Genomic DNA, 24373 nt, shown 5'->3' with positions numbered 1-24373 from the left:
CTCACCCTTGGTCTGGCCAGAAGAAAATATAGGCTCATTTCTGGGCAAAGGTGGCAGAGACTTGTACCTTCTCTGCATTTATTGTTTCTGTTGCAGCTGATTTTCACACAAAGCAATTTTTACCATAGCTTTTCCTTATTTTTTTTAACTTGATTTTTTTTTTTTTTTTTTTTTTTTTTTGGAGCTTGGGACCAAACCCAGGGCCTTGCGCTTGCTAGGCAAGTGCTCTACCACTGAGCTAGATCCCCAACCCCTTGTTATTTTTCATGTGATAACTTAGAACAGTAGTTTTAAATATAGAAAACTGAATTCCAACTTAAACTTGGAATAACCATGGGACTTCAGTTTCTTAACTTCCTCATGCCCCATTTTTGTTTGCTCTTGTTTTTTCTATTGAAGGAAAGCAGTGGCCACACCAAATGGCCATTGAAGCAAATGCTACATACTGAACTGTGTGTGAGAAGTTCGGTGTGTGTGCCTCGGTTGTTCAACGCCTCCTCCCACGCACACTCGGTACTGCTGTGTCACACCGGCAGTGCCTGCGGCCTGGGCTCTGTGGACAGACTGCTCAGCATAGTCTTGCCGAGAGCTCAGGGATCTCTCGATTTATTCCGTCTCCCACATCATCGTTCATTCTTTCTGGGGAGCCAGGATAGGTAGATACAGGTTAAAGCCTGAAAAGAAAAAAATTCTTTCTAGAACAATTTTATGTGCTTCAGTGTTGGCGTGCATGTGCGTCTGTGTGAGGGTGTCGTGCCCTGAAACTGGAGTTACAGACAGTTGGAGCTGCCATGTGGGTGCTGGGAACTGAACCCAGTCCTCTGGAAGAGCAGCCAATACTCTCAACCACAGAGCCGTCTCTCTGGCCCTCAGAAAGAAATCCTCATTTAAAAAAAAAGAGAATTTATAATCGTAGTGTGTGAGGAGGTATTCTAACTTAGGCAAAATCTAAAATTCCAGTGCAGAAAGATTATTGAATTCAAAACTCATGGTTTTCATTAAAGAAGGTTTGGGCACTGTGACGGAGGTGATCTTACTGGTGATTGTCAGGAGGCCGTGGCTGCCCTGCCTGCTTTGTCGTGGCGGAAGTAAGCGGACAACAACTTGGGCCCTGCCGGCTCCATTGCTGCTTGTTCTGCTGTCCCTCTGGGAAGTTAGGCATCTTCCCTGTGCGTTACCCTCCTCTGTTCTTCCTTGTTCTTGTCTTGCTGAACTCGTCCTGTGACGGATCTGCACCTGCCCGTGATTTCCACTGGCTTCTGTGAATTGCTGCTTCATTCCCCAAGCGATCTAACTACTGAGCCCCAGCAGCAGGGAGTCCCAAGAAGAAAGGAGTGAGCCATGGTGTGCAGGGCCTCTCTGGGTCCTTACCAGAACACTGCTGTCTTGGGTGGACTATCGTGTGCACACTTGTTCTTCTCTGTCATAGCCCTGTGTGGTGGTTTGTGTCAGCTTGCCACAAGTCACCTAGCAAGCGGGAACCTTACCTTGCTGAGGAATTGCTTCCATCAAGTAGGCCTGTAGGCATGGCTGTGGGCGTGTTCTTTTTTTTTTTTTTTTTTTTTTTTTTTCGGAGCTGGGGATCGAACCCAGGGCCTTGCGCTTCCCTAGGCAAGCGCTCTACCACTGAGCTAAATCCCCAACCCCTGTGGGCGTGTTCTTAATGATTGACATGAGGTGACTCATCTCCCTGTGGTGCTACCACTCCTGCCTGAGCAGGTGGTTCTGGCTGCCAAAGAAAGTTAGGGAACCATAGGGAAGAAGTCAGTAAACATTCTCCTGTGGTCTTTGCTTTAGTTTCTGCCTCTGGCTTCTTGCTTGAGTCCCTGTCCTGATGCCCTTCAGTTATGGTATGTGTTGTGGAAGTGTTGGTCAAGTAACCCCTTTCCTCTTCCACGTGGGCTTGCTCAGTGTTTTGTTATAGCAGCAGAAAGCAGTCTAGGACACTCTTGCTAGTCCTTTTTCAAAGTAGGCCCCTCTTTGATCTGGCGCTGAGGCACAGGCCGGCTTGGCTGCACTGCTTGAGAAGCCTGCTGTTCTCTCTGCTCCTAGCTGCTAGAGTTTAAATCACACTAATTGGATAAATCCCCTTGTCCTAGTTCCTCACAGCTCTTCATGGGCCCAGCGGTCCTCTCCACAGTGGTACATATGCCTATTGGCAACAGAACAATCAACTGAGGTACACAAAGGGATTATTAGGAAACCTCTGTGTTTTAAAATAGATATTTTGAAAGTCTAGCTCAATAAATACCTATATATCCTCCACCTATGTTTTGTATTAACATTTTGCCATGATATATGTGTTATAGAAACTGTATGTCATAGATAATAGGATACTGAATTTTTTTAAGTTAACTTTTTAAGTAAATATTTAAGCATTCATCATCACAGGAGTGAACTGAAGATGATTTTGTTACTCAGTCCCTAGTCAACTCTCCTCTTTAGTTTGAAAATTGTCTTCTGTTTTCCCTGATCCTGGGTATGATAGAGCAGTGGACCGCATGCTTTGGTGTGAGAACAGTAGAAGACAGGCGGGGCGAATTACGCTGTTTGAAGAACTTAGATTCCAGGTGACAAGATGTAGACTGGGAAGACGCCCTTGAAGGGTGAGATGGGATCTACCTTAGGCCATTGGCTGCTAGAGCAGCTAGTAAATGTTTCTTGTCACATGGCATCAGAAGATGTCCCAGAGCAGAATGGGCTTGTTAGTGTGCCTGCCTGGTCCACGTGGAGCCCTCACTTCACTTCCTCTCTGTCAGTCTTGTTGGGCTGCCACAGCGTGGTCCTTGTGTTCTAGCTCTTGATCCTTACATCTGTATTCTTTAAATACAAGCCTGTCATCCTTCCTTGTTCCCCAAATGGTGTAGCTCATTCCCTCATAGCATGATACCCTGAGCACCCCTCCAGTGACGCCAAGCTCGCCCGCCTGCTCCCTCACAGCGTGCTGACCCCCGCACCACCCTGGGTGGCGGGCTGCTTCTAGTGTACAGGCTGCGTGCTGGACTGTAGGCACTGCTCTCTCTGTGCAGTACCTACCTCCTGCCCAGAACTTCTCATACTTTCTTCCGGGGCCACCTCCCCAGACCTTTTTCTAGGGCTGGCAAGATGGCTCATTAGGTAAATTCACTTGCCTCCAAACCTGATTCAATCTCCAGAACACACAGATTTGTGTGACTCCGTGCAAGTGCCATGCCCCTCCCTCCACAGCCATAAATAAATGTGAAAAGGGAAAAGCAGACTTTCAACATTGCGTTCCTAGCCATCTCTCTTCTTAGTTTTGTTTTGCTTTGAGGCATATCTAGTTTTCTGACATGTTACGTGACTTGCTTGTGTGCTTACAGTATTGCTTATGTTTTCCTTCCTTCCTTCCTGATCCACCCCTCCCTCCCTCCCTCCCTCCCTCCCCTTCCTTCCTTTCTTCATTCTCTCTCTTTAGTTTATCAAGATAGGGTTTTTCTGTGTGGTCCTGGCTGGTTTGGAACTTGAGCTCTGCCGGCCTCCGCCTCCCTGTTGCTGGGATGAAAGGTGGGCGTCTCCGCACCCAGCCCTTCGACGTACATTGTCGATCAGTGCATGGCATGGCTTTCCTAATTTGAGTGTGTTTTTTTCTTGACTTACCTCACCAAAATAGCATATGGAAGGGGTTGGTAAGTGTTTGTCCAAGGAGTGGGTGAGGGGTTGTCAGCAACTGTTCAGTCTCCGGCCCTCGTCTAGGCAGAGGCTGTTTGCGCCTTGGTTTTAGGGAGCTCCAGTGCTTCCTAAATGTAACCTGCTACTTTTATTCGTGCTCTAGTGGAAGCAGAGAAAAGTTACTGGCTTTTCATTCTGGAAGCTAAAGATTGCCGGTAGGTCGGTGGTCACTGTGACAGGTCACCATGGGGTGACTTAATCTAAGGAGGCAGCCTGGTTTCGGGCACACTTAGAGTGATTGTGCAGCAGGCGTGAGTATGTCTGTGTCCACATGGGCTCTTTGAGTGTTTCTGCAGTCAGTCCCTCCCCTCAACCTGATCCCAGCACATGCTGAGAAAGGGAATCCCTGCATAAGCAGGCTCTGTCTGACCTCTGTGCCTTTCTGCCCAAGTTGCTCTCTAATCTGAGGGGAAGCCTGGAGAGGTCAAGCATGGATGAGCCGACTGGGGACTTTGGAGCCTCCCCAGGGCTCCTTAGATGGCTTAGGGCCTGTTAGCCCCCTGAAGCCTGCACTGCAGTTAGCATAGCTGGTCCTACTTCCTGATGGGATCCACCAACACTTGTGTCAGTTTCAGTACGCCCTGAGAGAGGCTTAGTGTCAATAAGCAGCAACTTGGCGTGAACAGAAAGGTCCCTAACGGGGCATTAATGCTCTACACTGAGCTGGATTTCCTGTTTAACCTGTAAGTTCCATTTCAGTCTGACCAGAATTGTAAGGGTGAGGGGCTCCGGTTAAGTATGAAGACGAGTGTAGTTACAGTGTAGTTAGGACTTGACTGAGAAACCCCCAGGCCTGGACCTGCCATAGAGGCTCCCTCAGGCCCTTCCTGCAGGCGAGCATCTGAACTGATAACGGATTGCCCCAAAGCCTGCCTTTATGGCCCACTTCAACTCCGGAGAACACTAGTTTGATATTTTCCTTGTTCGGAGCTTAAGTCATAAAAGGTTAGCCTCCGCCTATAATTTGTTTGCTAAGCAGTTGTCATCTGACACTTGATGTGAGGGTTTGCTTAGCTGAGGAAGCTGGATAAGGGCTGCTGTCAGTTCTAGGTGCTACTCATGCTCACACGGCATCAGGCAGCCTGCCCACACGTGATGGTCACACGTCTGTGCTCACCTTTTTGTGGCTTTACTGTTCACCAGTGAGCTGGGTACAGCCCAGGAGGGAGTGGTCTCAGTTGCAGGATTCTCCTCTATCCTGTCATTCCACCTGGCGAGCATTGTGCTCTCACATGCAAACCTCTTGTCCCCAGTGCTAACACTCTTGCTGTTTGCTCACGGCAGCAAAAACCCGGGCAGCTGACCTGTTGGTGAACCCTCTGGATCCACAGAATGCAGATAAAATTAGAGTAAAAATTGCTGACCTGGGAAATGCTTGTTGGGTGGTAAGTAGTGTTTTCTTTTTACATTTTAATTGTGATTTTGTGTGACAAGATGCTTTTCTTTAAAAAAAAAAATATTTAATCACATCTATTCCTTTTCAGCATAAACATTTCACAGAGGATATCCAGACACGTCAGTATAGGTCCATAGAGGTTTTGATAGGAGCAGGCTACAGTACACCTGCAGACATTTGGAGTACAGCATGCATGGTAAGAATGGGCCACTTTCTTCTCTAGAACCTGGCTTCTCTTTAATACTCTTGATGGGGCAGAGTCTTGATCGAGATCATCCTCCACTTTAAAATGGGTGAGAAGATGGAGATTGCCTAGGTGTCTAAGCACTGGGAGGATTCTCAGGTGTACATGGCTTATGAGACATAGTCCCTTCTTCAGGCCCCGTGCAGACCATTGCCACAAGAAGCAGACCCATCAGAGGAACTGCTTTTAGTCTCTGGAAACTTGTAGGTGGTTCAGGCTCCTTGTCACATCCTGGGGTAAAGTCAGATGTCATCTTCCAGGAGAGGGTGACAGTACTCGTAAGTTCGCACCCCTGGCACGTGGCCTCTCCAGGTGCAGGCTCTGTTCTCCTTCCTACCAAGAAGAGATTTCTCTGTCTGCCCATGCACAGTTGCCGTGATCTAATGCAGATGCCGTGTCCTGGCTGCTTGTCTGGCATGTGCCAGTGTTCCTGAGATAGCAGTGGTGACACAAGCTTTCTTGGTTTGAGTCTGTTTTTCTAGGAACGTAAGTGGTGCTTTCCTGACAGCAGGAGGAACATCCCTTTCACTTGGGCAGTCTGAGTTCGTGTCTTTCTATGTCCACATATATGCACATGGATGTAGAGAACAGAGCTCACCCTTCCGTGTTTTCGTGGCAGCTCCTGATTAGGTTAGGTTGGCTGGTGAGTTGAGCCCTGGGGTTTGTCTCTCTCTGCCTTTGCTGTGCTGGTTTTGCAAGCACGTGCTGCTCTCATTGACTTCCATGGCAGGCACTTCAACAACTGAGCCGTCTTTCAGCCCAGTGTCTGTTTATTTGCTTCATTTTTGAAATGTAGCCCAAGCTGGTCTTGAAACTCAGCCTCCTGAGTGCTGGGGTCCAGGCATGGCACTGTCCCGGGCTTTGTGCATCTCTGTGTCATTAGCTCTGGACTGTGAGTTGGTCAGCACGAGCAGCCCCGCACTCGGGGCCAGCGGCAGTGTCTCCACGCCGTGTCCACGCCAGCTCAGCATGTTCTCTCGGGTTCTGCCGTTCTTTGGTGGAAAAGGCAGCGTGTGTGTGCATGTGGCTTTCAATGCTGCCACACTTTTCCTGTTTGCTGTTATTGTGTTGTGTTCTAGGGCTGGGACCCAGAACACAACACGAGGCAAGGGTTTTCCAATGAGTCATCCTCAGATCTCGTATTCATTTTTATAGACATTGTCCTTGGCTATCTAAATGGAAGGGCTCCTATTCAAGGCCTAGTACGTGTTTTCTGAGTGGAAGGCAGGGCTTAGGGAGGGAAGGGCAGGGCGTAGATGGGATGGAAGAGAGAAGGCGGAATAATGATGGTGACCAGATGTTCAACTCAATAGCAGTTGTTTTTGGTCTTCTATATTTTGTGTTTGTTGTAATGTAAAAGCATTTTAAGCATTTAAATTTTTATAGTGTGTTTGTGAGTGTTTTGCCTGCATGCATGTGTGCATTGTGCATGCCTGGTGTCTGGAGGTGAGAAGAGAGCTCTGGCTCCCTGGGATGGTGTTATGCAGCCATGTTTATGTTGGGATGTGAGCCCAGGTCCTCTGCAAGAGCAGCGTGTGTGACAGCACTGCCTAACCAGGTGATGCTGGGTGACAGGGAAAACACAAGATGCTTTCGTCCTCCAAGTTATCATCCGAGATGATCGATGTAGCCAGATGCAAAATACTGTGCCTTCCTACACTCTCGTCCTGATAATTCTAGAGAATAATTTAAAATTATTAAAAACTTTTTTTTTTTAATAGGAACCAACAATCCAGTTCTTCGTGGCTGAAAAAAGCCACTGTCCCTGTCACTTTGAGTTTTGAGGACACTGCATGGACAGACTTCTTGTTTTTCAGGGAGAGGATAAAGGGAAGTGGAGGCTCAGACCACAGGAGGCAGAGGCCTGGTCAGAGGGAGAGCAGGGTGGGTGGTCTATGTGTGTGAGCGTGTGTGTGCGTGCGTGTTTGTGTGCGTGTGCGCGCGAGCATACACAACCTCCATTTCAGGTGGTGGCAAAGCCAATTTCTGTCTGTCCTCTGCACTAGAGAAGGTCATGTGCTAAGGTTGCCATGGTCCAGGCTCTGTGCACTCTTTGAACCCTGAAGTCTTATGTTTTAATGTTGGTGATATAAATCAGGAAGGTAGTTCAGCATCACACGAATATGGCTGCTGTCACCAGGCTCTCTGTCCCTGTGCTATGTCCCGCCTTCTGTCCTTTTGCTATGCTCTTGTTGCAGACATCAGAAGATACCAAGGAGTTGTTGTTTCTGTCTCATTTTGCCTCCCTATTCCAGGAGACGCTGCTGGTGACCGCAGTGCCCCTAGGGCTGCTTAGCCCTGTCTGTCTGTCAGTCCAGTGGCTCTGCTCTGAGATAGGTACTTTTCAAAGGAACGCGTGTTTACTTCCTGTCTGCAAGGTTGTGTCTGAGAGCTGACTTGCTTTACCCAGAGAACAAACCATAGAGAAGCCACGTTTGCCCACCTTTATACCCTGAGGTTAAATTTGTGCTCACAGTGTCTAGCATGGACAGTGCCCTGGATTGCTGAATCCATCGCCTGTTCAGTTTTGCATATGGCTGCCCTGGAGACAAGAGGGTCTGGGTGGTGATGGGGTCCCAGCTGCTGCCCAGAGGAGAGGTGGCCTTCGTGGCAGGAAAAATACAATGGTGAGGAAAGGCAGCAGATCTGCTAGTTCACCGGTTTGGGCGTCTGTCTCCTAGTGTAAGTGTGTAGAGCGTATCGACACAGCTTGTGTACTGAGGGCCACTGCTTTGTGTGCATGTGTCCTTGTACAAATGGGCAAGCTCGTAAGGGTCCATGATGAGTCCTGACCATGATCAGAATAAAAGTCAACCTGACTTCTGCCATGCTTTACTAGGCCTTTAGCACTATACATCATGACCTGGTTAGGCAGGGAGAAAGAGGCACCTGCTTGCCCTGGAGCTGAGAACAGACAGTGACCTAGGGGAAAGACCAGAAGAAAGACTCCAAAGTTGCCAAACACTGAATATTAACAATGCAGCTTGCTTCAGGGAACAGCTTAGTAAGTAGAAGATAGTAATGTTTCCTGTTTCTACGCTGCTAACCTTACCATACTGTGACACCACCCCCCCCTCAAATGCCAGTGTGTGCTTTCCCTGTTGTCGGTCATAACGAGGAGTCCCACCACTGTCCAAAGAGGGCTCTCCTGCCCTCTGCTGCTCTTTTGTTTCCCTCCTCTTAAAAAAAAAAATTATTTTTGTTTTATGTGTATGAGTGCTTTGCCCACATGAATATCTGTGTAGCACTTACAGGCAGGTTCTATGGAGGTCAGAAGATGGTGTCAACTTTTCTGGAACTGGAGCTACAGATGGTTGTGAGCCTGCCACATGGTGCTGACCACAGCCCTTGTCCTCTAGAAGAGCAGCCAGAGCCCTTAACCCTTAGCCATCTCTCAGCCCCTCCCTCCTCCCTCCCTCCTCCCTCCTCCCTCCCTCCCTCCCTCCCTCCTTCCTTCCCCCTCTCCTCTCCTCTCCTCTGTCTCTCTGTCTCTCTCCCCCCCCCTCTCTCTCTCTCCCTTTCTCCCTCCCCCCTTCCCTCCTTCCTTTCCTTCCCCCCTCTCCTCTCCTCTCCTCTCCTCTCCCTCTCCCTCCTCCTCCTCTCCCCTCCCCTCCCCTCCCTCCCCTCCCCTCCCCTCCCTCCCTCCCCTCCCCTCCCCTCTCCCTCCCTCCCTCCCTCCCACAGTTTCATTGATAGCCTTCTTTAAACACTCCATTGGAAACCCAAGTGCTGTTCGAAGTGTCTTTAAAGAGCGTGTCCGATGCCCTCGCTGCCGAGCAGGGGAAGCGACTGTAATGAGAGGGGACGGACACAGACTTAAGACTGCACAGCCAGGCCGTCCTGGGAACCCAGCTTCCCTTTCATCCTATGAGGGCTTCCAGATCTGTCTTCTGGCTTGCAGATTATTGAATTATTTTACAGACACAGAACATTCTCATCCACTTGGAGTCAAATTTGTCTTTCCATTATCAGAGGTTGGTCTGGCTGCCATGATTGTTAAGTGTTACTGAGTATTAGCTGTTCCTCGGGTGTCTTGTTGCAGCTGCAGTGCTGGGCTGCCAGGCTGCCTTCTGCTGAGATGACAATGCTGTGCCCTGTTAGACCTCAGTCTACTTCAGGACAGGGGTCCTGCGTGTGTACTCATCACACAGGCAGCTGATCGCAGTTTTGCTATCTCGTTTCTCCTCCTCAGTCAGCGTGTAATCACCTATCGTGTCTTTAAAGTCAGGGACATGGCTGCTGTTAGTTAAACACAACTGCTCCCAGTAAGTGCATCTCAAGGAGCATCCTCACCCTAGCCTGGCCGTTAGGAGGAAGAAAGAGAGGAGGACCAGTGTAGGAGCTCAGTGATGGCTCTTCTGCAGGAATGGGAAAACTGTCCCACAGGGAGGAGAGGGGATGGCGTGGCCACCGAGTCACAGGTCTGAACACACGGTGAGAGCATTAAGTCTGGGGAGCTGGAATGGGAGTAAGCCTTTAAAAGACAAGTTGGTGACCCGCACACTAGCAACTGCTGTCTTCGTACATCTTACAAATGGGGTGCTGAGCAAAGGAAGTTTCGGGAGTGAAATTGAGTGGACTTCTTTCCACACTGAAGTACTGTGGTTGTGGGGGGTGGGGCCAGCGTGAGTGGTGCTCTCTGCTGTCTAAGGAGGGCCTGCCTTGTGCTTTGCTGCATGTGGCAGAAGGGAAGGGCCTCTTGTTTTTAGGTGTCCTCTGCTTGAGTCAGAGAAGAATGAAATGATGAAGAACAAGTTGGCAGCTTGCTGGGCCTTGACCCCTGCATGGGGAAAGCACAGCAGGCCCTGCTGAGGGCCTCAGATGCAGTTAGGCCTGCTTGAGTCCTGAGCCTTCCCTATTGCTCTCCGGTAGCAGATGCAGTATGCAGCCACCAGAGCTTTGCCCCACTTCTGCAGCATAGAGAGCCATTGCTTTCCCTCCCCTGTTAGAAGACATAAAAATACCCATGCGGCTTGTGTGGACTTTTCTGGAAGAAAGGAAACCGAGGGCTGAGCTGTCCTGGAATGCACTCTGGTCCTCTGCAGATACAGGCTTCCTCTGTGGACAGCGCTGGCCCTGGAGCGGTCTGAGGTGCTCAGCGTGTCATCTTTGTGTCCTAGGCATTTGAGCTGGCAACAGGAGACTATTTGTTCGAACCGCATTCTGGGGAAGACTATTCCAGAGATGAAGGTGAGTGCTGGTTGCCTGCTGAGTCCCTTGATGTGGGTCTGCTCCTCCAGGACTTCTAGAGAGTTCTATTTGTATTGTTTACCGAAACAGAGCTGAGCTTTGGTTTTCAAACACCAAATTCAGCTGCTTTTCCTTTGAGTTGGAAGCCCCTGCAGTGCGGGGGCATGGGCCGTACCCACCTGACAGCTTTGCTGGCCTCCTAGTAGGTCAGAGGGGCCCAGCTGGTGGGTGAGGACTGACTCCTGAGGCCCCAGGGCCTCTCTGTGGTTTCTCTTCCACAGTTCTGCTGCCCATTCTGCTGTTCTGTTTGGGAGCTCAGTTGAGAACCAGGGAATTCAGGCTTGAATTCCTCCTGTGAACCTGACTGTCTCCGTGCTTCCTTGCTTGCAATGCTGGGGTGGCCTGGGGTACGTTGGTATCAGCCACTCGTGGTGCTCCAGTCGGTGTCTGAGGCCCGCCAGTCCCACAGACCATGTGTGCTGCAGACATTGTTGATTTGAATCGGTTTCTGAGTTTTACTAATTTCCCTTTCCCTCTTCTCCCCCTCCTTGCCCCCTCCCCGTTCCCATGTCCCTTTTGCTCTCTCCTCATAGACCACATAGCCCACATCATAGAGCTGCTAGGCAGTATCCCAAGGCACTTTGCTCTGTCTGGAAAATACTCCCGGGAGTTCTTCAACCGCAGAGGTAGTACCTCTTCCCTTTGAAATGCGCCACGATGCAGACAGAAATGGAACGGCTGCTGCAGCAACTGCAGCTAACGCGACCAAAGCACTTCTTCTAAATTCCAAACCCAGCCGAGCAGAATATCCGTGCTGCTCTAAATGCTGACTGAAGACTGAGTGGGCTGTGATGGGGTCACACTGTCCACTGGCCCCTTCTTGGTGCCCAGGGTGCTCTTAGCTCTGAGTTCTGACTCAGCTGGACAAAAGCCGTTCAGGTTGTGCTCCGTTTCTGTCTGTGCGGGCAGTGACCATGTCTGCATGCAGTGTACTGATTAAACTGTCATGTGTTTCTGTTTTGCTGGCAATGTTTCCCAATGCAGATCACATAGCATTGATCATTGAACTGCTGGGGAAAGTCCCTCGAAAATACGCTATGTTGGGGAAATATTCCAAGGAGTTTTTCACCAGAAAAGGTAACGGTACTTATGTGACACTAATTTTCAGCATGATCTTCTCCCAAGAGGAGAAATCGTGCATTCATATTTGAGCAGTGGAAAAGATCAAGACTTCAACTGGGGGATTCTGCTGAAGAAGGTACTCACAAAATAATCTGGAGCCGTCTGGGATCTATGGATTGAAATTTCTATAAAAAAAAAGCAGGCTTCCAGCAGTCCTTTCTCAAACAGCTACCTCTTAGCGCACTCCAAGTACCAGTGCGTGTATTCCATACTTGTAGAAAGGACTTCAGCGGAGTTTAGGGAGAGAACCAGGTTGAGCTGGGTGTGACGTATCCCTGTATCCCAGCACTCTGAGCCTCAGACTGGAGAATCAGGAGTCCCAGGCCAGCATAGGTCACAAACTGGCAAAGCTAGACTTCTCTTTCTGTTCTTAGTCTTTGAAGAGACAGCCTCGAAGTGGGTTTCATAGACGACCATGGGCATTTTCTTGACTGTGTCCATGCCTGAGCAGTTTGGCATTGTGTAGACCTGTGAAATCCTGTGGACATGTACTTTGGGTTATGTAGACAGCCCCATGGGTGACTGGTTTTAATGTCATAGGGCAGTTCGCAGGTAATACCAATCCTTAAACATCCTTCCAAGCAGCGTGTCTCTCCTCTCACCCTAAAAAAAGGAATCCTCAGAAAAAGCTGTGAGTAGGAGGGTGGGGAACTCAGGGTCATCCTCAGCTACATTGAATATTAGAGGTTAACCTGGGCTATGTGAAATCCTACCTGATGACAACAAAACCCTTCTCAGGTGCCATTGTCTTGGGAGCCTGCTTTTGCCAGCTTAGATTCAGTTGCTTAAGGACTGGGAGAGCGCTGGTAAAGCAAAGGCTGTTTGAGCTGAAGGGCTGAGCTCAACCCAGTGCTTACATGAGCAAGCCAGCCACATTGGTGTGTGCACTTGTAATCCTGGGGCTGCAGACACAACACTGGAGCCCGGGGCTCGCCAACCAGCCTGGCATGCCAGGCTCCAGCTCCAAGCCCTGGATTTGGACTGGGAGCTGAACTCAAAAAAGGTAAATGGTTCCTAAGGAGTAAACACTCTCAGTTGTCCTCTGCTAACACTCACCCCTCCCCCCTCTCTCTCTCTCTCTCTCTCTCTCTCTCTCTCTCTCTCTCTCTCTCTCTCTCTCTCTCTGGTGCACACACACATACACACACACACGCAGATGTAATAGAGTCTGGCGCGCGCGCGCACACACACACACACACACACACACACACACACACACACACGAGAGAGAGAGACAGAGAGAGAGAGACAGACAGACAGACACACACACACACACGAGAGAGAGAGAGAGAGAGAGAGAGAAAGGGAGAGAGAGAGACAGACATACAACACACACACACACACACGAGAGAGAGTCTGGTAGCCCAGCTCAGCAGTTGAGAACATGAGGCTCTTGCAGAGGATCCGACCTGCTTCATTCCCATGGGCACACACACACACACACACCACACACACACACACACACACACACACACACACACACACACACACACACACACACACACACACACACACACACACACACGAGAGAGTCTGGTAGCCCAGCTCAGCAGTTGAGAACACAGGCTCTTGCAGAGGATCGACTTTGCTTCATTCCCAGCACCCTCGTGGCACACACACACACACACACACACACACACACACACACACACACACACACACACACACACACACACACACACACACACGAGAGAGAGTCTGGTAGCCCAGCTCAGCAGTTGAGAACATGAGGCTCTTGCAGAGGATCCGACTTTGCTTCATTCCCAGCACCTACGTGGTGGCTCACAACTGTATCTGAACTTCCAGAGGATTCAATATCCTCATCTGGTCTCCGTGGGCTCCACACACACATGCTGTGCACAATTATGCATGCAAGCAAAATACTCATACACATAAGACAGATATTAATAAAAAACTTTTAAATATTTAATGAAATTCAGTTGAAAATTTAGAAGTACAGTAAAGGAAGTTTCCATGAGACAATATAAACTCCTGATGTGAGGGCCAGCACCCTAATCTTCTGAGGTGAGGTGAGATAGCGAAGAAGCCTTGCAAACAGAATGTGGGATCATAGTGAGTTTTAAAGAAAATACTGTATCTCCTTGCTGACACCACCACAGGGTCTTGTACACACACATCAAAGTGTGATCCTAATCCACTTTGTAGTCCATATTTTGAATTTAAATATTGGAGCTGAAATTGAGGTTTTTTAAACCTAACTTCCAGGATTAGCTGATCCCGTGGGTGTTGTGAGGACCTGCTGTTGGTGTGGGGTCTGCTCACTGGGGCTGACAGTCTTCATGCTGGCCCTGTTGTGTTCAACGCATGGGTTTCACATTTAAAAGACTCACAAAATTTTCACATCAGTTTTACAGCTGCACAGACTGTGGGCATCACAGTGCTTTAGGAACATAAGGAGTGTCCTCTGAGGGCCTTACTGTCTTTGTAATCTCTGGGAAGGGTGAACATGGTCCTCCCTTGAAGCTTTGAGTATAGGCTGACTCCAAGACAATGAAGGAGCAAATAAAGACAAGCCTAGAGCAGTTTGAGTGTGCCTGCTCTAGCAGTCTCTCTTGCCCACACAGTCCTGCCTAGCAGAAGAAGGACAGAGGCTGATGAGGTGTAGTACAAGACGGGTATATGGTGGACAGTGCCTTCGAAGGCAGCAGAGTGCTGCCACAGAAAACAGCATTCACCACAGGTTGCATGCATGCTGGTGGCGGCTTTTCTTGTTGTTTAAGATGCATTTGAGTAGTTTGCCTACATGCATTTATGTGCAGAGTGTATGTGCCTGATGCCTGCAGAGATCAGAAAAGGGCATCAGATCTCCGAAGCTGGAGTTGCAGATGATGGTTAACCACCAGGAGGACATTGGGAACTGAGCCTGGATCCTTTGTAAGAGCAAGGAGTGCTCTTAACTGCTGGAATTTTCTAGCTCTGATTTTAAGTTTTAAGGCGTTTGGTACTCGGGTACTATAAATTTGAAATAATTTCCATCATATAGCAGAATATCCCTTATCCAAGATTCTTTTTTTTTTTTTTAAAGATTTATTTATATATGTGAGTACACTGTAGCTGTCCTCAGACACACCAGAAGAGGGCATCAGATCCTATTATAGATGGTTGTGAGCCACAGTGTGGTTGCTGGGATTTGAACTCAGGACCTCTGGAAGAACAGTCAGTGCTCTTAACCGCTGAGCCATCTCTCCAGCCCCAAAATTCTTGGGATAGGAAATTTCCACTTTCTGATTTCCTCAGATTTTGGAATATTCACATTGACATGATGAACATTGGACATAGGTCTAAACATGAAACTGTTTCAAGGACTCATGAGCTCGAGGTAATGCCAGCACAGCTAGCTTTGACTGTCACCCACCCATTGTGTAATGTCCTTGTGTGCCGTGGCTGCCTCTGGGGTTGTAGCTTTCAGACTTGGGCTATAAAGCTCACTAGTCCCTCCTCCTCCATCCCGTGTGCGCTTCTTCACAGAAGGTGCCATGGTGAGTCTTTTAGTTTCTCTTGTTCCACATCCAAGAATTTAATGGGCATCAGAGCACAAATGCATTTATAAAAATTTGTACTGTTCTCTTTGTCCCATTCTCCACACAGCAGAACATAACTGCTTCTGTGGTGCTGGCTGAGTCCAGTTACAGTGGAGAGGCGTGTGCGTGCGTGCGTGCGTGCGTGCGTGTGTCCCGTGTGCCTGTGAAGTCCTATAGTCCCAGCCTTCAGGATGTGGAAGCGAGGAGATGGGCAGTTCCAGGCTAGACTGGGCTACATAGTGAGGACCATGTCTCCAAAAAAATAAAAGGGAAAGGGGAAAAGGACTGTGATGTGTGTGGTATGTGCAGTGTGCACAGATTACATACAAATGCTGTGCTCGTTTCCTTTGGGTATTTGAATGTCCTTGGATTGTTGGTGAAGGTGCAGTCCTGAACCAGTTTCTATGTGTACAAAGGGAAGAATGTACTTAGTTTAGTGTTCATTGAAGCATCTTAGCCTAAAAAGGTGGGAGGTTCCCTCAGTCGATTCTCTTCCGGCCCACAGTGCCTGCCAGTCTTCATATTTATGTGCAAATGAGATTCTGCCAAGACAGAACAGTTAAATATTTGTCAAGGAAGTTCCTGCTTTAACCAGAGAACTTACCTCAGTGCCACGTGTGAGTGGCAGTCTGTAGTAACTGTTGGAATGAGGGTGGCTGTGGCTCTGTCCGCGTGGTTAATCAGTCTACTGGGACGCACTGGAAGGCACTGGGAGGCCCTGCTGCCTGCTGCAGAGCTGGGGTTGAGCGCCTGATGTCCCCGCCCACAGGCGTCTGTCAGTCAGTCTGACTCTGTAGGACATAGCTTTAGACTTACTCTATAGTATTGCCCCATATGTTCTCGTGTTTGGCTTTTTAGCTTCCACCCTAAATATTGACCTTATTCAGGCCCTGGGGGAGGGGCGACATGGTTTATATTCTTTGACTAGGTCCCTGGAGCTAGACTCTTCAGTGATTGCTCAAATGGGTTTTTAAATTTGTATTATTTTGCTATTTTGTGTATGGAACGTGTGATGGGGTGTCATGTTCCACAATGCATGTGTGGAGATCAGATCAGAACAACTTTGTGGAATCAGTTCTCTCTTTCCACCTCACATGGTCAGACTTAGGCCAGCGGGCTTACATTGGTGAGTGGCAAGCCCTGTTTACCAATCCCACCTGCCTTTGGACCTGAGTTTGGACCTGAGTTGTACAAACTGTTTTAATCCCAGACCTTCCTTTTCCAGTGCTGAAATTGCTGGTCTGTTTCTTTATTGGACCTAGAGACCTCAAAGCAGTGCTTGACTCTGATCTCATCGGTCACCTCCCCTCCTCAACCAGGAAGCATTCAGAGTTTCCTTATGGAACCCTGTGTACAGCTTGGTGGAAATTCTCTACCTAGATAAGGATGGCCATTGAAGAGTATACAGAAAGGGTATGGGTGGGCAGGATTGCTGGGACTTCTCCTTTTTTGTGTGGTTGGTTGGTTTGTTTTTCCTTTTTACATTTGTAAGTAATGCTTGGAATGTTGAGGAATTGCTAAATGTGTTTGCAGAGGCGAGCAGACGGAGTCTGGCCCCTCATGCATGCTCTATGGCAGTGTATGAAGGGAAGACACCAGTGTAGTGCCAGGGCTGGGCTGCTGGGCTCCACTCACCTGCAGCCTCCACTGCAGGCCTGGGAAAGAGCTGTCGGTCAGGTGCAGGTCCTCGACGTGTGATACACAGAGAGGTCCACTCTCAGGGCTGCCCAAGGCCACTTTATCGGCAGCTGTAGATATTCTGTGAACATTTTCTAACACAGAGAAATGAAAGTTATCCTCACCTGGCAGTTTGACTTAAAAGTAACTTTTTAAAACTTTACATTTAAAAGTAACTTTTGGGGTTGGGGATTTAGCTCAGTGGTAGAGCACTTGCCTAGCAAGCGCAAGGCCCTGGGTTCGGTCCCCAGCTCCGGGAAAAAAAAAAAAAAGGAAAAGGAAAAAAGTAACTTTTTTTTAAAACAGCCTTTAAGTAAAAATACTGTTCGTTTTTCTGCTAGGCCAGAGCTTCCTAGTTTTGGCTGTTGTACTACAGCTGACACTGTAGAACATTTTTTAACTTAAGGTTTTATAAGAAATTGTCCTTGAGGTCATATGTTTTACAGAAAACTGGTGGAGATAAAAATTAGTTGTTTGGGGTTGCCAGTAGCTGTTTGAGGCTGTTTCTTTAAATTTAGACAAATTAAAGTGACTGTGTTCTGGAGGGATATTAACTGTGTACCTACTAGCCCCATGGAGCCAAAGGCTAAGCACGGTGGACAGCACAGTTTGAAAGGACATGTGTCCCTCCAGACAGAGTGATGTTTGCATTGAGGTAGAAGCACAGACTTCTTCTCGCCATGGTAAAATGCAGTGACACGACTTCCAATAGTGTACGTCATGCAGCTTTCCTCAGCCACGTGCAGACTGCACCACCACCGAAGCTGGCGTGTGAGCGGTTCTCACGTGGGAAACAGAAATACTCTGTGTGCTTTCTGCATCACACGGAGCACAGAGATGATTTGTTCAGACTTATTAGTCCGTGTACATCCACTGAGCTTGCTTCAACTCAGCCATCAGCTCCTCAGGGAGACTTGCTTAGGGAACAGCCAGCTAACTGCCGTCGTTGCTTAGGGGACAAGCTGGCTGTCCTTGTTCCCATCAGGTTTTGAGAGGTAACTTGCCTGCTTCAATGAAAAAAAGGCGGTGTGAATCAAGGAAAGTGTGAGGCGTGCAAATCTGGAGCTGTTGTGACGCTGTGCGTCTTTCTCTCTCTCCAGGAGAACTGCGGCACATCACCAAGCTGAAGCCCTGGAGCCTCTTTGATGTTCTTGTGGAAAAGTATGGCTGGCCCCATGAAGATGCTGCACAGTTTACAGATTTCCTGATCCCAATGTTAGAGATGGTTCCAGAAAAACGAGCCTCAGCTGGCGAATGCCTTCGGCATCCTTGGTTGAATTCTTAGCAGATTCTACAAATATAGCATTCTGAGCTAGCACATTTTCCCAGTGCATTGGACCTAAACAGTGGCTCTCATTCTTTAACAGGATTACAAGTGAGCGGGCTCCACCCAGACCTTTGTTTTGCTTTGAGGTACTGTTGTTTGACACTTCGCTTCCTGTGCACCACGGTCCTGGGGAAGGGTGGTCTTTGTCTTCAGCTAAGTAGTTTACTCGCCATTTTCTTCTGGAAACAATAACATGTCTCTAAGCATTGTTTCTTGTGTTGTGTGACATTCAAATGTCATTTTTTTTTGAACGAAAAATACTTTCCCCTTTGTGTTTTGGCAGGTTCATTAACTATTTATGAAGACACATTTTAGCTGAGTATTCTATAATTTACACTCTTAAGAAATTATCAGTTGGAACCAAGAAAGAGCAAGGAAATGTACAATGTTATCTTCTGGCGAAGGGAACTCACTCACCCCTGTATTATAGTGTATGTAACTATTCATCTGCATAGATAGGGCGAGGAGTCCCACGCAGAAAGCTGCCCAGCCCTGAGTGCTTCTTAGCCTCCATGCATGTTTCGGGTTCCCACTGCTTCAAGAAGTTGCACAAACTTTTCATTCCATAGCAGTCCGAGTGGCTCTGGATTAGGTGCCATGCCCTCTGTGGCCCAGCAAGAGAGAAAAACATTAAAATTGACACTATAATCTAGCAGTTCCATTTGTATTTTGCATATTTTTAAAACTATGTTTAAAAACATGTGATGGCCCAGTACCATCTAGTGTTGCCTCTTCCCAGCACTGTAAGTTAAATACGTTGTTTAAATTGGACGAGAGAAATATGTTCAGTGTGTGGAATGAAAAAAATAATATATTTTCGGCAAAGCATGATCAGTGTTTGTTTAAAACACAAGGTGTGTTTCTACCGTTTGCAGCGCAGTGGACAGAACACGCCTCACGGCTTACAGGTAGCCGTGATCATGTTCATTCCACCGGCAGCTTTCCTTGCTACTGCGGCTCCCCTTGCCTTTTCATTACCGCCCATGAATGAGAAGGTCATGTCCCCTTTGCAGAGCGCATACAGTTTTAGTTTATGCATTTCCTTAAAATTAACTGTAGAATCCAGGACGCAGACATTAGTAGGCAATACTATTTTAGAGTGTCTCATAGGAGGTGTATTTAACCTCTTTTAGAAGTCAGTGGATTGAATGTCTTTTTTAAAAAATTTTTATTCATTAAGGTGCCTCGTTTTTTTTCTTGACTTTGTCCATTAACATTTATCCATTTGCCTTTGCAATAATTAGATTGTGAAAAGCTAACAAGTGTTGTAACAATAATCCTTTGTTTGGGGTGCTTGCACTTGTCTTAAAAATTAAAGTGTTTTGGGGTGTTTTTCCAGACATTGCCTTGGTTATTGCCCTGCATTGAAGAGTCAGAATCAACATACACTGCTGTCAGTAGAGCGCCAACAAAGCTAAGGAGGTGCAGAATGGATTTCATGAGCCAGGCTTAGTTATATGTTTCATCATAAGTGGGGGGCGTTCTCCCCTGCCCCCAGTCTTTCCTTCTGGGGACAAGACACATATCCCTCCTAGGAGTTAACTTCATTCCGTCACACACTGCAGTGAGGCAGGTACCACTCATTCATAAACTGTGCATGCTGAGTTTTTCTGATGAGCCTGTGGGTTTCCTTGTGGAGCCTGTGTTAGATGGTGGCTGTTAAGTCATGGTTTCTATAGAAACATTCCTATAGGAACCACAGAGTATGTTTATGTCTTCCCTACCTCTGAAAGAACTTTTAGTTTTTGAATGAAATTTGTCTAATGCAGTTAGAAATGTCAAGTTGGAAAAGAAAGCTAGAATATTAACCTTGGTGACTCTATCAGATTCTTGGTAGCAGGATGATAAAGAATTAAAGGTTGGCTGTGGTGGTGCACGCCTTTAATCTCAGCACTTGGGAGGCAGAGGTAGGAAGATCTGAGTTTGAGGCCAGCCTGGTCTGCAGAAGTTCCAGGCCATCCAAGGCTATATAGTGAGATTCCATATTGAAAGCCTAAAAAAAAAAAGAGGAAGAAGGAAATGAATAAAAGCTTAAAGTGAACCGCTGGTTATCTGGAACATGATAGTCAACTCAGTCTTTTTAGTGGAAAGACCCTGTGAAATTTTTATGGACAATTAGAAGCAGTGGGTCTTCTATGTGACTTAAACAGATTCAGAAGTAGCTAATCTCAAAATCCGCAGAACTATACAGAGACAAAGTGGGCATTAGGGAATTTGAAAGAAGTATACTTTTTAGATGATATCTGCTTGTTTTTCCATGTTCCCTGTACCGTGCGTGATTTAACAGGTATGAGTAAAACTTTTATTGGAATAGAAAACATGTTCAGATTATTTTTCTTTTCTTGTTTTTTGAGGCAAGTTCTCAAGCCATGGCCTTTAACTCAGAGATCTGCCTACCTAGGCCTTCTAGCCCCCTCCCGTCCCTCGCACACGCACACGCACACCCTCTCTCTTTCAATTAAGTTTGTAGAGTGTGTCCATTAAAGATTCTATTTAGTTGATGCCTTTCAGTTTGCACACGAGCTTTCATTGTGGAATTACTTTATAGCTGGGCAACTTGGAAAGTCTGTGGACAGGTGATTTTACAGATGAACACTTCTTTGGTCTGTCTGAAATTATCAAGGAGGAACAGTGTGAACCCATCCAGTTTTGAGACTAAGTTTCTTTATTAAATGTCCTAAGGTGAACATTGGCAAGTCAAAGATGGCATGGTAACTGGTGTTCTTCAAAAACTTGAAGATGATTGGTTTTAAGCCCTGAATGAGCTGTTTCTCAAATACCACCAAAGTTAACTTTCAAATGGGAATTGAATGATAAAACATGATTTAAGTCACTAAATTTTAGAGTTTACTGTTTTTCCTGATGCATTTTACATACACACACACACACACACACACACACACACACACACACACACACACACACAGTGCCCAATTGTGTCACATATTTGGAAGGTAAATAGGGTTAAGAAGTCACAACTGATGTATCTTCTTTCAGTAATAAAATATTCACTGAAGATCATTTTCATTCTTTTTGGCGTATTTCAGAATAATGCCTTCCCCCTTGGTTTTGTGTAAGAGATCTATTTTCTACAACTAAAAAAAGCCCTAAAGCTAGGTATTAAATATTATATTTTAGTATCAGCTTTGATTATTATTAGTAAAAGTATCTGAGTCATATTCTAAACTGTACAAATTAAATCTCCCCGTGATTTAAGTAAATTACTCCTTTTCAAAGTGCAGTAAACTGTGGTGTGCAACTCACTGAAGGTATGCAGTGAATCAGTGATGTGGGTGAACATTAGATTCTTAGATTGTCAGCTAAGTTGCATGGTGTGACTATTTAATTTCCTGTGACTCGTGCTACTAAAGAAAAGGCAAGTGGTCAGAGAGGAAGGGCTGTGGGACCCACGCAGACCGGCTGTTGGCAGCCTGCAGTGCAGCTGAGGTAGCAGCTACTGAAGAAAATGGATGGTTCTTTACTTATAAATTATATTTGAAAATCATCGTAACTTTTGTAAAATCGTTAAGCAGACCTCAATCTCAGAAGTTGTACAGAACAATTTAGTAAAACTGACATAATTGTGGTTTATTAACATGAATTAAAATGCCCAGCCAGTGCTTTAATGTGACAGCATACTGAAATAAAAAGGAAAGGCCATGTGCTGTACTACTCCACAGAGATCACACTTTTGCAAAGACTTGCATATGTACAATGCTATATACCAAATGAAAAGGGTGGGAAGCAATTATACACGCAAAAGAAATGCAGTATTTACATCTGTCAGGAGACACTAGAAATTATCTACACATTAAATTACATTTTGCTTGCAAAAAACTGATAAAACAAAATGAGCCATGTCCACACCAAATTATAAAAACCTGCATTGCATTTTCAGACCTAAGGTGCACTCAAAGAACTGCTGACCATAAAAAAGAAAATCCTTAGTGCTTTCTTTAGCTGTATACTTAATGCATATGTATAAAATAATACAGAAAATAGTCACTAAATGAATTTAACTGCAACAATGAAATTTAAGGTCATGTACATCAGCTCTCTGGTCAGAAAGACAGTTGGAATGCTCACTTACAGAATTAAGATGCCTACGACTGGCTTAGCACATTTCATACGGAATCTTAAAAAGCAAAAATGGGAAAAATACAATGGAAGAGCACTGGTGTTTTGTTTTTTTTTTGTTTGTTTGTTTTGTTTTTGTCTTTTTTTATACAAAGTTTCATGTACAAGCTTTAAAAAGTACCTTAACAGGTACATATGAAATATACAGTTTATCTTACAGAACATTTTAAAAAATGTTATTGGAGTCCATTTTAATGCCACCCTGAACCGTGGTAATTGTTTTGAAATGTTGGTGGCACCTGTGCTCTGTGAATTGGAATCTGTCCAGGCACTGGCGATGCCTGCTGAGGTCCTTGCACCCCATGTGGCAGGGCCACAGAGCCAGGGTGAGGATGAGGACAGAACCCTGAAGCAGTAGGTGTTGGAATACTGTTTGGTCCTTGGGGCTGGAGATGAGGACCTGGAACTGGTAATGGACAATGTGGCCCTGTTCCGGAAGGCTGGTGTTGGGGTCCCGGTCCCAAAGTGGTGTGATGTGTGGCTTGTGAGGGGTACGGCGGTACAGCCGGATGAACACTCGCAGGAAAAAGTGGAGGTCCTTGATGAGGTGGGTGATGTAAGGCTTGACCTGATGCTGAATGATGCCCAGAAACCAGAACACTGGCTGGAGGAGGAGGAGGAGGGGGCGGTGGGGGTGCTGAGTTTACTACATGCTGGTGTTGTGCTTGCAGACTTTGCAGTCCTGTGGAAGGATGGGGTGGAGGATGGTGATGCGGGGCAGGACCAGGAGGTGGAGGAGGTGGTGGTAAATGGTGTCCAACAGTTTGAGAATGAATGTGTGACCCAGGGGTGACAGCATGAACTGTCCCAACTACATGTGCTACAGAGTGCTGCTGATGTGAGTTTGGCTGTTGTACGAGGTGTGGTCCTGGAGCAGGTGGTGGTGGAGGCGGGGGTGGGACCACAGCAGCAGCAGTTTGATGGTGAATGGTAGGGTTTTGAGACGGCAGAAAATGGCCCGGAGTAACATGGTGTCCAGGAACGGATGGCTGGCTTGTGGTGCCAGGAAGTGCTTGATTTGGTCCAGATGTAAACACAGTTTGTTGGGAAAGACTACCTTTTAGCTGATTGTAGTTCTGAAAGTTTGCAGAGGGCTGCTGGTTTTGATAGTATGCTGAAGGAGGCGGAGGGGGTGGGGGGGGCGGGGCCGTGCTGCTCAGACCCTGTTGGTTGAACGGACTGTATGCTGCAGAAGACTGGCCTGAGGGTGTCTGGGTAAATAACGCTCCACAAGGTGCCTGCTGAGCATTAGCTTGAAGGTTCTGTGCCGTTGGATACAAACTTCTTGGAGTCTCGCGTTGAGGAGTTCCGACTTGAGGTGACTGTGAATGGTGAGGCCTGAAGGGAGATCCTAGGTGCTGTGAAGGAGGCTTTGGTGAGAGGTAACCATGCTGCACAGGCGTGTGAGGCGTGGAGGACTTGGGAGGGTTTTCTGTGTGAGGGGACGGAGGACAGTGCAATTTTGTTGGTGCAGAAGGCAGCTTTTGCGGAAGTTGATCATTTGCATTTCGAACGTGGGCCTGAGGAGGATGGTTCTTTGAAAGTGCTGGGGTGTTACTTGACAGCTGTTTTTGCTGAAGCTCTGGTTTTAGGTGAACACTGTTCTCAGCTTCTGATACAGTGGCAGTTGCCTCCCAGTGGGAATCTGGTTTTGTGAGCATTTTCCCATGTGACTGAGCAGGATTGATTGGCCCTGGTGAACCAGGCTACAAAGAAAAAAAAAATTATGAGAAAATGTTAGCGGTATTTAACGTTATTTAATCAGACTCAGGAGGCAGTGTAAGGACGCCTATGATGTTGCAAGGTGAGCTTTTCACAGCAGATTGTGTAAGTTATTCGAGTTTGTGAGGTTAAACTGAATTCTCTAGCTTTTGATGAAGATAACCCAGAATTTATAGTCTCTATTTTGCATTTTCTTCAAACAGCTGCCTTTCAGCCTCTGACAACCTTAAAACTTAACAAATTTTGATTTTATAACCAATCATAAC

At 46.9% G+C, this 24373-nt stretch overlaps 2 protein-coding genes across 5 annotated transcripts in view; one reads left to right on the top strand and one right to left on the bottom strand.

Annotated features, from left to right (window-relative positions):
• Positions 1–21269, top strand: part of Srpk2 (SRSF protein kinase 2) — a 160493-nt gene extending 139224 nt beyond the window's left edge. For 2 of the 4 annotated variants that reach the window (XM_032907098.1, XM_032907099.1), the window contains exons 11-16: positions 4975–5075; positions 5175–5282; positions 10451–10520; positions 11114–11206; positions 11565–11657; positions 18022–21269. In XM_032907098.1, the coding sequence (XP_032762989.1) occupies positions 4975–5075; positions 5175–5282; positions 10451–10520; positions 11114–11206; positions 11565–11657; positions 18022–18206 (650 nt within the window). In that variant the 3' untranslated portion in view covers positions 18207–21269. The remainder of the gene's footprint in view (positions 1–4974; positions 5076–5174; positions 5283–10450; positions 10521–11113; positions 11207–11564; positions 11658–18021) is intronic. The other 2 variants (XM_032907100.1, XM_032907101.1) reach the window with 2 other exon arrangements.
• A 541-nt stretch (positions 21270–21810) lies between these two features.
• Positions 21811–24373, bottom strand: part of Kmt2e (lysine methyltransferase 2E (inactive)) — a 70815-nt gene continuing 68252 nt past the window's right edge. The window contains exon 27 of the mRNA XM_032907103.1: positions 21811–24091. Within this exon, the coding sequence (XP_032762994.1) occupies positions 22577–24091 (1515 nt within the window). The 3' untranslated portion in view covers positions 21811–22576. The remainder of the gene's footprint in view (positions 24092–24373) is intronic.

This window comes from Rattus rattus, chromosome 6 (assembly GCF_011064425.1).
Source record: "Rattus rattus isolate New Zealand chromosome 6, Rrattus_CSIRO_v1, whole genome shotgun sequence".
Taxonomy (NCBI): Eukaryota; Metazoa; Chordata; class Mammalia; order Rodentia; family Muridae; genus Rattus; species Rattus rattus.
This window is presented reverse-complemented; position numbering and strand designations above follow the sequence as displayed.